Raw genomic sequence first — 14,732 nt, forward strand, 5'->3', positions numbered from 1 at the left:
TATAGCCCCTTCAAAGTGAGTCACCTGTTTTTATCATCTGGAAGACAGAAATCACAAGTCTGTTTGCTTAGAAAAGTAATAGACTTTTCAAAGCACCATGATTTGAAGCGCCAATTACGTCTAGCACAAACGAGTGACACGCTTGGGGTTAAGGTTTTGTTCAAATCCCAACTCTGCGAACAATAGCACCACTGAAACTGAAAGAGGGGTGAGGAGAAATGCATGCAGAGACAGAGGCAGATAGATAGACATAACACTGAGACACAAATCTTTGCAATAACACACAGCAAGAGGGAGGGAGAGAATATTTGTGTGGGTGGAATTTAAATGGTGAGAGTTTCAAAAAAAATGTTCCACCGCATTCATGTAGTCTAGTGGCACACACTAGAAAATAACGCTTCAATGGCGACAAGGACAAATAATCATACACCGCACTCCTAATGTCACATCTAATGGCTACATCAAATCAACATTGTTAAAAACGATGTGCCCTTAATGAATATTAGTGCTTCTGTTTGAGGGGAGTTTGATTTTTCCTGCTTTTTGGCTTCATTGAGGAAGCCATTTTTTGTTGCGTCTTTGTAAACAAAGTATACTAGAAATCACTGTGAAAAACGAAACGGGAAGCACAGATATGAGGACTTACCCAAGGAGCAGTTCAGGTGAGCGGTACCACCTGGTCGCCACATATTCTGTGTAGTTAGCATCGCTGCCTTCAGAAAGATTGCGGGCAAAGCCTGTGGGGTTGACCAAACAGGATAGAAAGATTGTAAGGAGAAAAGCAAAGAAAAAGGCTATCGGGAATGAGCAAACTGCACATGACATTCAAAGATCTTAATTAATCTGGTCATATTCGTCCCTCTAAAAATAAAAGTCTTCTAGAGAAGCCTGTGGAGTGAGTCACGCTCAATTTCCGTGGCATTCAGTGTGGAGGCAAAATTGAACCCTGAGTGAATATATACATTTCATCAGGAGCAGAAGCACAATATGTGATTGATCAGGTACAGAGACCATAGATAGCCTGTGTTTTGACTGAGTCACAATACTACCAGTCATTGTTGGGGAAGCTAATTTGAAACTGATTGTCAAGCTACAAAAAAAATTTAAATCACAGTCAAATTATTCTTAAAAAAAAAAAAAAGTTACTATATTTAGAGTATGCAACTGGTCAATTTATTTATTGGTTATTTAAGGGTATTATGCTGTGAACGTATAACATATTATAACAAATATTTATGGGTTTATATTGCTCATTTCTACATTATATCATCTTATCATCTACAATTATAATTAATGTATCATTTATAAACATATGTGATAATTACAATTACATCAATTACATCATTATCAATACAATTATATCATCTTAATTTACAAAAAAGTATGTGTAGTGTTTTAATTTATTTCAAAATACATAAATAAATAATACAATCTATTTTAAAGAAATAAAAAATTGCTTTTTTCTGCAACCACATCAGTATTTATCTAGCATAAAAACATAACTTGAACAGTCAAAAACTGTGATGGACAGCAGCATTTCATTCAATATATCATGATGTATAATTCTATGCAAAAATAATATCATATAGAAAGACATAGTTAGATTTTCTATAATGCTAGACAAAACTAACTAGAAATGTTTGTTCAGAACTAGATGTTGTGCAAGCATTAAAAATAGTGATTGCATTGCTTATTGTAAAAATAGTTACCGTATTTTCCGGACTATAAGTCACACTTTTTTTTTCATAGTTTGGCTGGTCCTGCGACTTATAGTCAGGTGCGACTTATTTATCAAAATTAATTTGACATGAAACACAGTCCTTTTCTGTGATATGAAATCATAAATCTGGAATGACAAAATCAATTCAAAATTTGCAATCCAGAGAATAAGCTCCGTCACTCCAACCTCGGAGTACTGCGTGATTTGGACAAAAACGGTTTAATTCCCTTCCACTCAAATCCAATTTCAGCTCTTTTTTTTTTTTTTTCAGACGTCACTGCGGGACTCATGACGCCTGGAACGGAGACCAAGCATTCAGCGAGCGAGATCAGTGTGAATACGTGGGTGGAGGGTCCTGAATCAGACGAGTGAAAGCCTTTGCTCACCAAAATCACATAGCTTCAGGATATCATTGGAGCTGATGAGGAGATTTTCAGGCTTGATATCTGCAGATTAGATCAAAAGGATGGAGATTTTCTTAGTGAGCTCGATTTGTGTTGAAGACTCCCACAAAGATTATGCCATCAATGAATAAAAGATGTTGAAAATGACAAAACTAGATCAAATAAATCACAGATCTTATCAAATTTAATTCTTAATGACCGTTAAATCACAACTTACTTAAATACTATCGTATGATACAGAAATCAACTCAAATGCAAAAACAAAACACAATAAAGACAAACATTAAATGACATAAACGAAAGCAATCCATCAAGAACACAGAGACGGTCATACCCCTGTGAACGATCTCATTTTTGTGGCACCAGTGAATAGCTTTGATCAGCTGAAAGATGTAGCTCCGTACTTTATCAGGTGGTGCACCATTGGGCAATTCCTCCAACAACTCCAGCATATTCTGAAATATGCAGCAAAGCACTAGCTGAGGTGCACTAGCAACATGTCATCTGACCTATAGTTCAGAGCACTGCAAGTGAATAAGAACATTCACAGAAGAAGTGTTTTGCGCTGACCTTCTCCACATATTCAAACACTAGATAGAGTTTTCCCCGTCGACGGAAAGCCTCTTTCAGTTCTACGATGTTGTCTTGCTTCAGCGTACGGAGCATCTTGAGCTCTCGTAGCGTCGTCTCTTTAACTTCCTCATTCTCTGCGGGAACACACAGGGGGTTAGGCAAGATTGAAAAGGGGCTTGTGTTTTCTTCAGTAAAACAAATGTGCTGTGGAGCTCTCAGTGAAATGACATGATAAAAGGCACTTCTCACAAACAAGGTACACTTTTTTTTAAAGTATTACGGATGCAAAATCGCATGTCTTTTTGTTGTGGAACTAAGATATCAACCATCTTTCATCAAATGAATCAACATGATGACATTTGTCAATTTAATTTTGATATTTATCGTTGTCCCTTTTTTAAAAATAGCAAACTTGTAATTCTGCTCAACATTTTATAATCACTGGGTAGAGCGTATCCAAACAGAGCCTTGGAGTAAATAATGGCAATTATACTTTGTGTCATGGTAAGACTGCATGGATGAATAAAGCAAGCATTCGGTTGTAGCAGTCTTTTACCTTCGCTGTCCTTGAACTTCTTAATGGCCACAAGCTCTTTTGTCTCCTGCAAAACAGATATGTAAATCAGTTTGAGCTCTTTCTCAAACACGAGCTTTATTAACAAGCAGTTAATGGACTCGAGATGTAAAACAAACAACTGGGAGTTGCACAAAAGGACTGAACCTAGAACAACCACTTTCCGGCTACATCAATGGGGGATTTTTCATGACAAAGCCCCCTGACTGTGCTTCTGCTAAAAAGTAACAACGTGCCTGTTTGCAAAGAATGGATAATTTTATATTCGGATGTCTAATTATTAGGCGGAAGCATTGCGTGCACATATTTAGCCGTGGGTTCGCCAGCCCTTGCGGTGGAGAAATGTTCACCCACTGTCAGTCACACAGAGTCCCTGTCATCTGTGGTGTTGGACGAAGCCTCTTTTGCCTATCTTTGTCATTCAGAGCTCTCAATTTGCACTACAGCACCCTTCACAGTGAAAGCATTAACGCTATGACCGCGCCAGTGTCTAAAACCCGTCCGTTTATCACAATTCTACACAGTAAACGCTCACTTTTTTTCAAGGTACCAAGGTAAAACAACAGTATTCACTGAGGTACCTTAGTGAACCATGTAAATGCATGGTGCTGTATATGAATAAGGTATCCGTCCGGTATAAGAGTTATAGCCTGTTTTTTTCCCATTTTTTTTCACATGTATCATGGTAATAGTATGTACCCTGGAGTAACATAAAATCCAATGTTCTTTCAGTACTCTCTCTCTCTCTCTCTCTATATATATATATATATATATATATATATACGGGATAATATGGAGTGCCATATTACTGTTAAAAAGAAATGTACATTTTTATTCAGCAAGGACATTTATAATGTTCTTTTAAGCTTTCTATTCACCAAGAAACTATATAATTTATTTCCACAAAATATATAACATATATACTATTCAGCAGCACAGCTGTTTTCAACGTTGATAATAATAATAAAAGCACCAAATCATCATATTGGAATGATTTCTAAAGGATCTTGAGACACTGAAGACTGGAGTAAAGATGCTTTAAGCTAAAATTAAATGCCATTTTAAAATATATTAAAACAGAAGGCAATCATTCTAAAATCTAATAATATTTTACAATATTAAAGGTTGTACTGTATTTTTAATCAAATAAATGCAGTCTTTTAGGCTTTTAGAACCATAAAAAGCAAAAAACAAACCCTTACCAGCCTCAAACTTTTGGACGGTAGTGTAATATATTTCAAAGTACCACACGATTTCCAACACTGTACAACCTCAGTACTTTTTATAAAGGTTAGCAAGTCAAAAAAGCAAAAACAATGCACATTTGATAGCACTATTTTTCTGTTTTCAGAAAATTCTCCAACTAAAAAGACAACTCTTGGACAAAATCCATAAAATGCCCAAACCCTGAAGGTTTCAGCACACTGCTGAGGCCAGAATTTGAACCAGTTGCAATTAGACTGAAAGAAAATCCCAACTGAAACTCCCACAGCTAGGCTGGATCCAGGCGCTAGCTCTACCTGACGCCTCCAGTGCAGTAGCAAGTGCCTCGAAGGCTTCCTCATACTTCTCCTCCGCAGTGGAACTACAAGTCATTTTCACTTAAACATAGCTTGTCATAAGCAGATATGATTCATGATCAGAAATGATTAAGAGGCACAGCATCCATGTGGGGCTGGATAAGGGTGTAGCTTTTCTATATTGAGTTTCCCAGACCCCTGCATGGGCTACTTGCAGAAAGTCCTGGCTGCTTTAATCACACTGCATGGTCAGGCTTTTATTATAGGTCTAGCATAGTCAGACCGTGGTTATATTGTCCTTTGATATTAAAATAATTTTTGTTAGCTTAGTACAGCAGCAATAGACTTTCCAGTTGGCACTGAGCAGGAAGTCTCTTTAGAATGATTCTGCAGGGTTTCGAATTCGATAATGGCCCTGTGTCCCAATATGCACACATCTCTACTAGAAAGCATGCAAAAAGCATTATCGGCTAAACGAGCATCTGCTGATATTTGGAAGTATGCAACCAGTTCACCAAAACGGTTTAAATAGTTTTAGCTAACAATATTAACCCTAGTTCAATTTTAACAGAACGCTTTCAAAACATCTCCATTTGTTTTTCAGAAAAATAAATGCATACAAGTCTGAAAGAACATGAGAGTGAGTAAATTACAATTTTCATTTGTTTGTGAAGTACACACTGTGAAAGTGCATTCATTTTTAACCTTTGTATAATGTGTTTTTTCTGTATTTTTTTGGCTGGTATTTGGTCTCTATATGTTAAAATAAACCTACCATAAAAATAACAGACTCTTAATTTCTTTGTAAGTGGGCAAACTTACAAAATCAACAGGGGACTAAATAAATATTTTCCCCACTGTATATTGGGGCTGAACGAGTCCTGGACAGTGAAGAAAGAGGAAGGGTTGGGGAGATCTAAATGGTGATAATGGAGAAGCTGAGACTTTCACAGCTTCGAAACCCACTACACGCAGTGTCCGTGTCTCATATTTCTAATAACCATGGAGACCAAGCCATAGTTGTATTCACAAAGGTGCATATGTACTAAAAATATGCCTTTACCTTCCAGACATAAATCCTGTGAGAATACAGAGTGACATATCTGAGATTTAGTGAAAGGTAATCTGATTTTTAGCTTGTGGTTTCCGTTTTGGATTATAGCATGTTAAGGTTTGGGTCAGGTGTACTTGTGGAGGACAGGCTGTTGACTTTGTTTTGTTGATGGGAACATAAAGGGGCTGATGGGGGGTCCAAAGCACTCAGACCACTTAACATATAATTACGGTCACTCACGAGGGAGTCCATTATATCCTGTGTGCCCATAAATCTAGCATGTGGAGATAGTAGGTTTTACAAGTGGCAAGCTTGTTGTCTTAATTCGTTAGCTTCGCATCTTTCTTCACCTCCACTGTGGCATTCAGAGGGTGGGAGGTCGGATCATTTGAGAGATTTCTCTCAACATGAGTGCAAAGTTGTGCAAGACCTGTGCATAGATATGTTCCTACTAAATGCATGGTACTGTTATGGTAACTTGTTTGTATCGCTTATGTTAATAATGATGTTCGCATCCGTTCTAACATCTGTACGGTTGGTACAACTACACTGTTGAAAAACTGCACGGATCTTATTTCATATTGCAAACAACGCTGGCAAAACCTTAATTGTCCTTGCTGCTAAGTCAGGAAACAATACATCTTTCATGCCAAGCTGGGTTCCTGAGCTGAACTCAAACCCTGTTTGCCTCCAGGAGAAACAGAGTAGTTTCACAGCTAAATCTGATATCTTCTCCATTCATGCGGTCTCTATTAAAGAGTTATCTCTATTGAATCCTCTGACTTTTGTCAGAGCTTCTTTAAGGGGACTATCAGGGAGAGTTTTTTTGCTTCTTAAAGGTGCCATAGAATGCATTGATAACGATATAAAAAGAATATGATTTTCTATCTCAAAATACCACACAGATAATTTTTTATAGCTTGTTGAAATTGCCACTTTTAGGATATGTTATTTACGCTGTTATTTGTGTTTGTCCACTTTAACTGAAAATGAGCTGCTGCTCTCGCCTCCCTTTTCAGACGAGTGCGAAGCAGTCAGTGTTGCCAAGTCTGTGGTTTACCTCAGATTTAAGCGACCCTAATAATGTGATATTTAGCCCCTAAAATGCAAATTTTACCAGGGGAATCCCTACAAAAATGTGATTGGGCTAGTTCTGAGTAGCAATTGGGCAGGTTTTGTTGTGAACCCAAGAGCTCATGCTTGCGGGCAGACCAGCGTTACAGTTTAACTGGGGGTGAGCGAGTTACTGACCTCACATTGCTTCAAAATAAATTTTTTAACTACCACATTCCTATTTACGAGCATTCTGGTAGCACATGAAGGCCGCATTAGTGAAAACAGGCAGAGACAATGGTAGCTTTAGCAACAATAGCTTTACAGAGAGCAAACAAACTTTTCTTTTGAAAAAAATATATATATAATGCGTGATGCTTAAGTTGCTTTGTTTGAAGTCTGGATGTTTGCTCAAAAAGCGTTGGTATCGATCCCGCTTTCAGAAGCAATCTTTGCACAGCTCTAGCGTTGCACTGACCCTCATTTGTGAGGCAGTCTGGCGTAAAATTAATAGCACAAAAGTACAGGACTTTGCAGTTTTTTTTTTCCTGGGGCATTTCCTTAGAAAATTAAAGTTAACCACCACGGTCTATGCAGGCTCCTATGTTCGTTGGTACATCCCAACACAGACACTTTTAATGGCTCTTTGGCACTGACATTGTATCTCCAGCAGCTACAGCAAGAGAACAGTAATAGCGGACTGCAGCTTCTCACTCAGGGCTTTGTAGATGCTGATAGGTCAGAGAGCATCACAAAAGGGCGGGACTTTTACAGAGTACTGGGATTATAAAAAATGAGTGGGTAGATTTTTAACATTATAGGCTGGTTGTTTTTAAACACTGCGGCCACAAAACTGTGTTCAACACCTTATAAAAGTAATTTTTACATTATATGTCACCTTTAATAGAGAAAAAAAAAAGAAAATTGCAAAATGTAAATAAAGTGCAAATTTTTAATTTAAATATAATACCATTCTGAAAGAAACATCTTATGGTCTCCAAGCCTGAATTTACTTGATCAAAAATAGAGTAAAAAGTGTAAAATATTACCACACTTTAATAAATAACTGTGTTCTGGTTTGATATATTTTAAAATGTAATTTACGCTTGTGATAGCTGAATTTTCAGCAGCCATTACTACAGTTACTTTTTTTTGCAGTTTTCACAAGTAGGTTGAAATGAGTAGAACAGACAGGTACATAACTTTCAATATTTATTGCACATCAACAGACAGCAAGAGTTTTATCCTGCCCTTCAAGTATTATCTTTTGGCCACTAGCTTTGTAGATGCGTGTCACACATTACATGCACGTTCTTGCCTTTGACCACAATGAATTTGAAGTAGTGCTTATATCTTCACCTTGAAAATGCCAACTTGCTCCTGACTCGCCATCTCTGCTGCAAATCTCTGTGTGTGTAGCTGTTGCGTGTGTGTGTGTGTGTGTGTTTGGCGCCGCTGGCGCAGCCGCGTGTGCCGGCATGTGTGTAAAAACACTGGCTCTGATTGGCTACCATGAAACACATGACTCTGCCTTAGCCAACCACAACTGCTTATCTCGTCATTAACACACCTGCTCACTTGCTGTGTGAGCCAGGGGTAGGTTCGGATTGCATAGTTTATTAAATCAATGCATAGTAACGCACCGCATTTTACGTTCAGTAACGTTAATGGCGTTGTAACGATGGGAAAAGTAATTAGTTAGATTACCGCGTTACTGAAAAAATAACGTCGTTACCTAACGCAGTTCTTTTAAACGCCATTATTCCAAACACTGGTGTTGAATGATGGCAAAGGTAATCTAAATGTAAATTTAAATGATGAGAAATTAAAAATTGTAAAAGATATGTAAGCAGGACCATAAATAAGGTAAATTCTAATTTTACAAACTTAACATATCTAAAAACTTTGAATATGAAATTCATAGGAAAGGAGTCTCTAAGTATAAAATTAAATCTCACTGCGTTAAAAATAACATTAAAAAAATACAATTCAAAACAAAAGTTTTGTTGACCAATTTGATTCTGCGTTTCCATTCCCACACAACCTAAATTCTCAGGCAGTTCTGCAGGGTTGTGCGAGCTCTAAACAGTAGAGTACAGAGCATTGCATGCAGTCTTCGATAAGATCCATACAATGGAACTAGTGTGTCCCACATATTGATTGTGTTCCATTGACTATGCAGCTGTTGTTCTATTAATACCACAGACATGTGTACATTAGACACATGGTAGGGCAGCATAGCCTTGAGAGCCACACAATGTCACAGTGTTTAAGTGCTAAATAATATCCAGTAAATGGTGATTACAATCCATTTTAAGCCTTCATGATATTTTCAATTCATTACCATGCCGGCCGCTGGATTTAAAGCGCCATTCCTGCTCCTAAAATAATGCTTGGGTGAAAGAAACAAACAACCATTTCATTTATAACATAGGCTTACCTGATGGTTGTAGATTAAGCCCAGCCAGCCAGACACTAACATTAATCACTGCTCACAATTTGTGTCTGTAATCTAGTGCTTTAATACTCATGGCCTTTTATTAGACTTTTGATCTTTAGATGACTGCTTTAGATTGATCTTAAAATTTAAAAAAAAAGTTTAACAAAAAAGTTTACAGATGCCACAAATAGCACACCTAAAATATAAATTATGTCCAAAACAAAGCTTCCAGATTTTTGCATTGTTCTGTAAAGATCTCTCTTAAGGCTGCATTTAGTTCACCAAAATACAGTAAAAACAGTAATACTATGAAATATATGATTACAATTTCAAATAACAGTTTTATTATCTATTTTTAAAAATATTAAAATCTAATTTAATCTTATGATGGCAAAGCTGAATTTTCAGCATCATTACTCCAGTCTTTATTTAGTGGTACGTGATCAAGAAATCAAGAAATAATTCTAATATGCTGATTTGGTGCTTAAGAAACAATTCTTACTATTATCAATTTTGAAAACAGTTTTGTGAAAGCGGTGGTCATTTTTTTCAAGATTCTTCGATGAATGGAAAGCTTAAAAGCAGCATTTATTTGTTACATTATAGATATATTTTGGTCACTGTGGTTTCATGTAAAGCATCATTGATTAATACAATTTAATTTCTGACTCTAAACTTAAGAACAGTAATGTATGTTAAGTGATTCTGGTTAAAATGACTGCAGGCCTTTAAAAACCAACCAAAATGTTTGAGGAATATCAATACAGTTCTGCCTTGGAAGAGCTAATACAATTTCAATTACCATATTTGGTCATCCAAGCCACTAGCAATAAAAAACCCATCACAAATAAAAGCAGCGTGTTTGAACATAATACCTCTTTATCCAGCTTCACATCCAAAATGCCATCTTTCCTAACTAAACAAGATCTCTCTATCTAGGCATTTCTGTCACACACAATCTTGTCCACGGTGCCTTGCAAAGTCATCTCAACACAGCCCTCCACAACCAGCGTTCCCACTCAAGGTGACCTATTTAATGCTAATGCACACTCACGTCCCCTCTTCCTCCTCTGCCCTCAATTCGACTGATACGCTATAAAAATAAATATTCTTCTCCAAGGGAACAAGCTTTTAAATTCAGATGATCACAGGACACTGACAGGACCGCACAGGCCTCACACGTCTACACACGTCTGAAGAGAGCATATAAAGCACCCTTATTGAGCTTCACATCAACCACAAAATCAAAGAGTCATTTAATAGATCTTAAAACATGAGATGCTCAAATGCTAATCAGTGTGGGTGTGATTGCACATTGCTGACAAATAAATAAATTGCTGCCTAGCTGCATGCATTTGATGTTTTTTCACTCATTTTAATGAAGCAAGATTTAAAACAAAGTGTGGAGACACTAATAGAATTTAAGTGACCATTGCACTAGACCGAAGGACTTTCAGACTGACAGATACACAAGAATATTAACAGCTTTTTTAAATATATTGAAATGCAAAAACTACTAAATGAATAGTACACAAGAACATCTCAACCAAAGAGGAGAACAAACAGCAGTTCTTGTTGTGTTTGGTCAATGCACAAAGGGCCTTTCACGGCCCCTGTTCGCTGGGATAACATCACTTGGGTAGACTTGAGAGAAACAATAGAGAAAGCCAATGCCAGTAGTCAGAAACAAGAGTGTTTTCAGTGGGGAGTGAAGCACTGAGCTTTTACAATGTTTGCTAAAGTCTGTATCTCAAAATGCACTTCTAGGAATGTCCATACTGTAGTACAATGAATGGGTTTTGCTTTACACATATTAATGATAATGTATTTGTTTCTTTATTCACGAGTACATGTTTTCCCTTAATGCATAAACCCATGTCATGCTAATTTAATATTATTTTGCTTGGTAAAAAAACACTATGACAATTACTGGAGTTAAAAAACAATCATTTATACGGTTCCTCTATTAACAGGCAAGCTCAAATGATGCACCTTCTAATGCAAGATTCAGGTTTTACCAGAGCAGACTTAACAGCTTTAAGTTTTCATTTGTGCCTATTAAAATATTGAACAATTCTTGCAAACTCCATTAAGGGTCTAAGTGGATGTGTGACAGTGGAGTGTTTGTATGAGGATGTGGGGATATGGGATGCACACTGTAGCTGAATATAGGTTTGTCAAATATGTGAACGGAATGAGCCTTTATGGAAATCAACATTTACATAAATGGTGCTCGTTTCAATATGGTACAATATATGATGGTATGGAAAAAAGTGCATGAAAATAAATCTCTATTCTATTATATTTTATTCTATTTAAGCAATATCAAAGGCTTAGTAAAACAGCACAAAATTATCAATTTGGTATTGACTGTCTTTATCCAATAGTTCTATAAACAACAAGGTAATATTCAGTCATTTACATTTTAGTCACAACATGGCAAGTTACTTTGTGTTTACACTACCACTTGAAAGTTTGGGGTTATTAAAATTAGCTCTTATGTTTATGGGGAGACAAATCTTGTCACACTTCAAGGTCAAATTCTCACCATCGTCAAACCATTAACTATGACTTTTGCCTCAATAAAATCCTAATTTGCTGTTTATTAATGGTAAAGTACTTGTTAAATTTAGGTATTGGGTAGGATTAGGTATGTAGAATATGGTCATACAGATGTGCTTTAAAAGCACTAATAATAAGCCAATGTGTTAATAACAGGCATGCATACGCTTACCAAAGCTGAACTTGAAAAATTACTTTTCACTTAGAAAATCCCATTAAATTCACAAATAATTTCAAAGTAATGGCAAATAACAGAAGTTATTTAAGGTAGAAAGATATAGTGAAAATGGAAAGAAAATGTGTTCTTGTGAATTTATATCTACAACCTCAAAAATAATTTTACAGTGTACATTTATTTGATAAAAATAGTCAAAACCGTAATACTGCTAAATATTATTACAGTTTTAAAGTACTATTTTCTATATTTTAATATATGTTAAAATCTATTTCTGTGATGGCAAAACAGAATTTTCTGCATCATTACTCAGTGTCAGAAATCATTATGCTAAAATGCAGAATATTTTTTTAGATTCTTTGATAATAATACAATTCTGTCATTAATTACTAACCCTTATGTCATTCCAGACCCTTAAGATATTCTGATGAAATCCGAGAGCTTTCTGATTCTCCACAGACAGCAAGGGTCCTACCACGATCAAGGTCCAGAAAGGTACCAAGACCATCGTCCAAATAGTCAATGTGACATCAGCGGCTCAACCGACTATTCTGTCGATGTTCTTGGTATCTATCTGGACCTTGAACATGGCAGGACCCTTGCTGTCTATGGAGGGTTAGAATCTTAATTTCTGTTCCAAAGATGAACGGTGATGAATTTAAATTTTTGGGTGAACTATCCCTTTAAAGAAAACCGCATTCATTTAAAATAAAATATTTTGTGACAAATGTTTTACTGTAAATGCAACAATTTCTTACTAAACAAAAAACAAACAATACACGTTTCCTGGGCTGTTATAAAAAAGTATGGCACTAAAGAATAAAGCTTGTCCAATCAAATTAAATGACCAGGACTCTATTATATTCTATTAAAAAAAAAATATCCAAAGGCAAGCGGCAGCTCTACACAACACCAAAAGCCAACAAATTTTATCTAGTCTCCTAATGAAGTTGACTCAAATTACTGTTCTTGCACAGGTATGTAGAGAGATCCAAATTTATTCTGAATGTCTGTAAATAGATAACAGGCATATTTGCATTGGCGAAAAACGATAGGTGAAAGAAAAACAAGACCGAATGCAACCAAAATGAAACTGCAATTGTGAATGCATTCAATGAAGGAGGGAAAGCGCTGACTGACCAATTACTAAAAGCACAAGTCTAGTTTTCTGGTTTGGCACAGGCTGAGGAGTATGCTTGCTGCTGAATTTATCTGCCTCATTATCATAACAATGATGCATGGGAACTTGGAGTGGAACAATGTAATTATGCATAGAAATACGATTGGTTAATTTCCTTTCCATCATCAATTCTCTGCCATTAAAATCCAGGCTGATTATTTCGACATAACTTACATCAAAATCAATAAATATACTGGAGATATCCAGCTAGTTCTCTGATTTAATGACAGTTCTGTATGCAACATTTTAACAAAGACTTTCATTTTGTCCTTTAAACTGCTTTCAAAACGATATGTAACTACATGAATCTGTACAGATAAGAGCATAAATGTTGTGCACAGTATCAGTGTTAACTCCGGGGTGTGTGCGTCGAGGTCAGTGAAATCTAAAGTGTAATGAGCCCTAACAATTCTGTTGCACTGTACTGTCATTCATCATCTAGCAAGGCATCCAGCCACACTGCTGCTGTCTGCCCAGGCGTGAAGACACATCCTGGGCATGCAACCATGACTCAAATACCAACAGCATCGAGGACACACAGAAAGGGACTATGAAAATAACAGCTTACCATTTATTCAAAACTGAAAAATACTCTAAACACTAAATTTGATATAGGTACTTCAAACTCTGTGTCACTGGTTCAGTTCAGATGCAAGCTACTTTGTATACTGAACAAACACATCAATAGCAGTGTCATAGGCTAAATAGTATGGACTGAGCATAGAACACTTTAAAATGTGCAGAAATCCCTGCATAATGGATGACACAAAAACACCCCACACCTCCCAACTGCACAGCAGCAATTTCAATAAAAGCAGTTCCTACTGGTTGAAAATAAGCCTATATTTACCTTATTGTGAGTTTGTCTAGCAATGTTCGAAGGTCTCAAAATGCCTCCCAAACAACGAAGCAAATCTGCCAACTAGGCCACAAGCAATGCATTTGGAGAAGCCCAAAATTTGAAAAGAACCAGTTGCTAGGGAACCATGCCATTTTACAATTGAAAATATATTTCTAAAAGAAATCTCTCAACAAATGAAGCGTTTAAAGAGTTTAAATGTGTTGTGCAACTCTTCTAGGAAAGTCAGAGTCACAAGGCCCATAAATGTTAACTCTGTTAGGCAGTTTTATCTTAAGGGTAAAATGAGAAACTAGCATCACCTCTTCAAATTACAATAACCAGGCATTTTTGCATAAGCAGTATAGTTCTATAAGTGACTACATCCAGGTGGTTATAAACTACATTATGTTTTAGAAAAGAATCAAAAATGACCAAGTTTCCAGAATATCTAATTTATATGGATCAAATGCAATGTACGATGTGGAGTTTCTGCAGTTCTACTTAGCATCCTGACCAACAGGTTTCTGCATAAACATGTCTTACCTTGTGTCTGCATTTTAGGACCACCCCATAGGCTCCTTTGCAAAGAAAGGAAAAGCATCATAAGCTTGATTTATACCAACTTTGCTTTTATGC

At 36.5% G+C, this 14,732-nt stretch overlaps 1 protein-coding gene across 3 annotated transcripts in view; it reads right to left on the reverse strand.

Annotated features, from left to right (window-relative positions):
• Positions 1-14,732, reverse strand: part of cdkl5 (cyclin dependent kinase like 5) — a 29,184-nt gene that overhangs the window by 12,958 nt on the left and 1,494 nt on the right. For all 3 annotated transcript variants that reach the window (XM_026275513.1, XM_026275512.1, XM_026275514.1), the window contains exons 3-8: positions 14,640-14,674; positions 3,254-3,299; positions 2,695-2,831; positions 2,459-2,579; positions 2,107-2,166; positions 647-737 (exon numbers count right to left, since the gene is read on the reverse strand). In XM_026275513.1, the coding sequence (XP_026131298.1) occupies positions 647-737; positions 2,107-2,166; positions 2,459-2,579; positions 2,695-2,831; positions 3,254-3,299; positions 14,640-14,674 (490 nt within the window). The remainder of the gene's footprint in view (positions 1-646; positions 738-2,106; positions 2,167-2,458; positions 2,580-2,694; positions 2,832-3,253; positions 3,300-14,639; positions 14,675-14,732) is intronic.

Source organism: Carassius auratus, chromosome 11, assembly GCF_003368295.1.
Source record: "Carassius auratus strain Wakin chromosome 11, ASM336829v1, whole genome shotgun sequence".
NCBI classification, from domain to species: domain Eukaryota; kingdom Metazoa; phylum Chordata; class Actinopteri; order Cypriniformes; family Cyprinidae; genus Carassius; species Carassius auratus.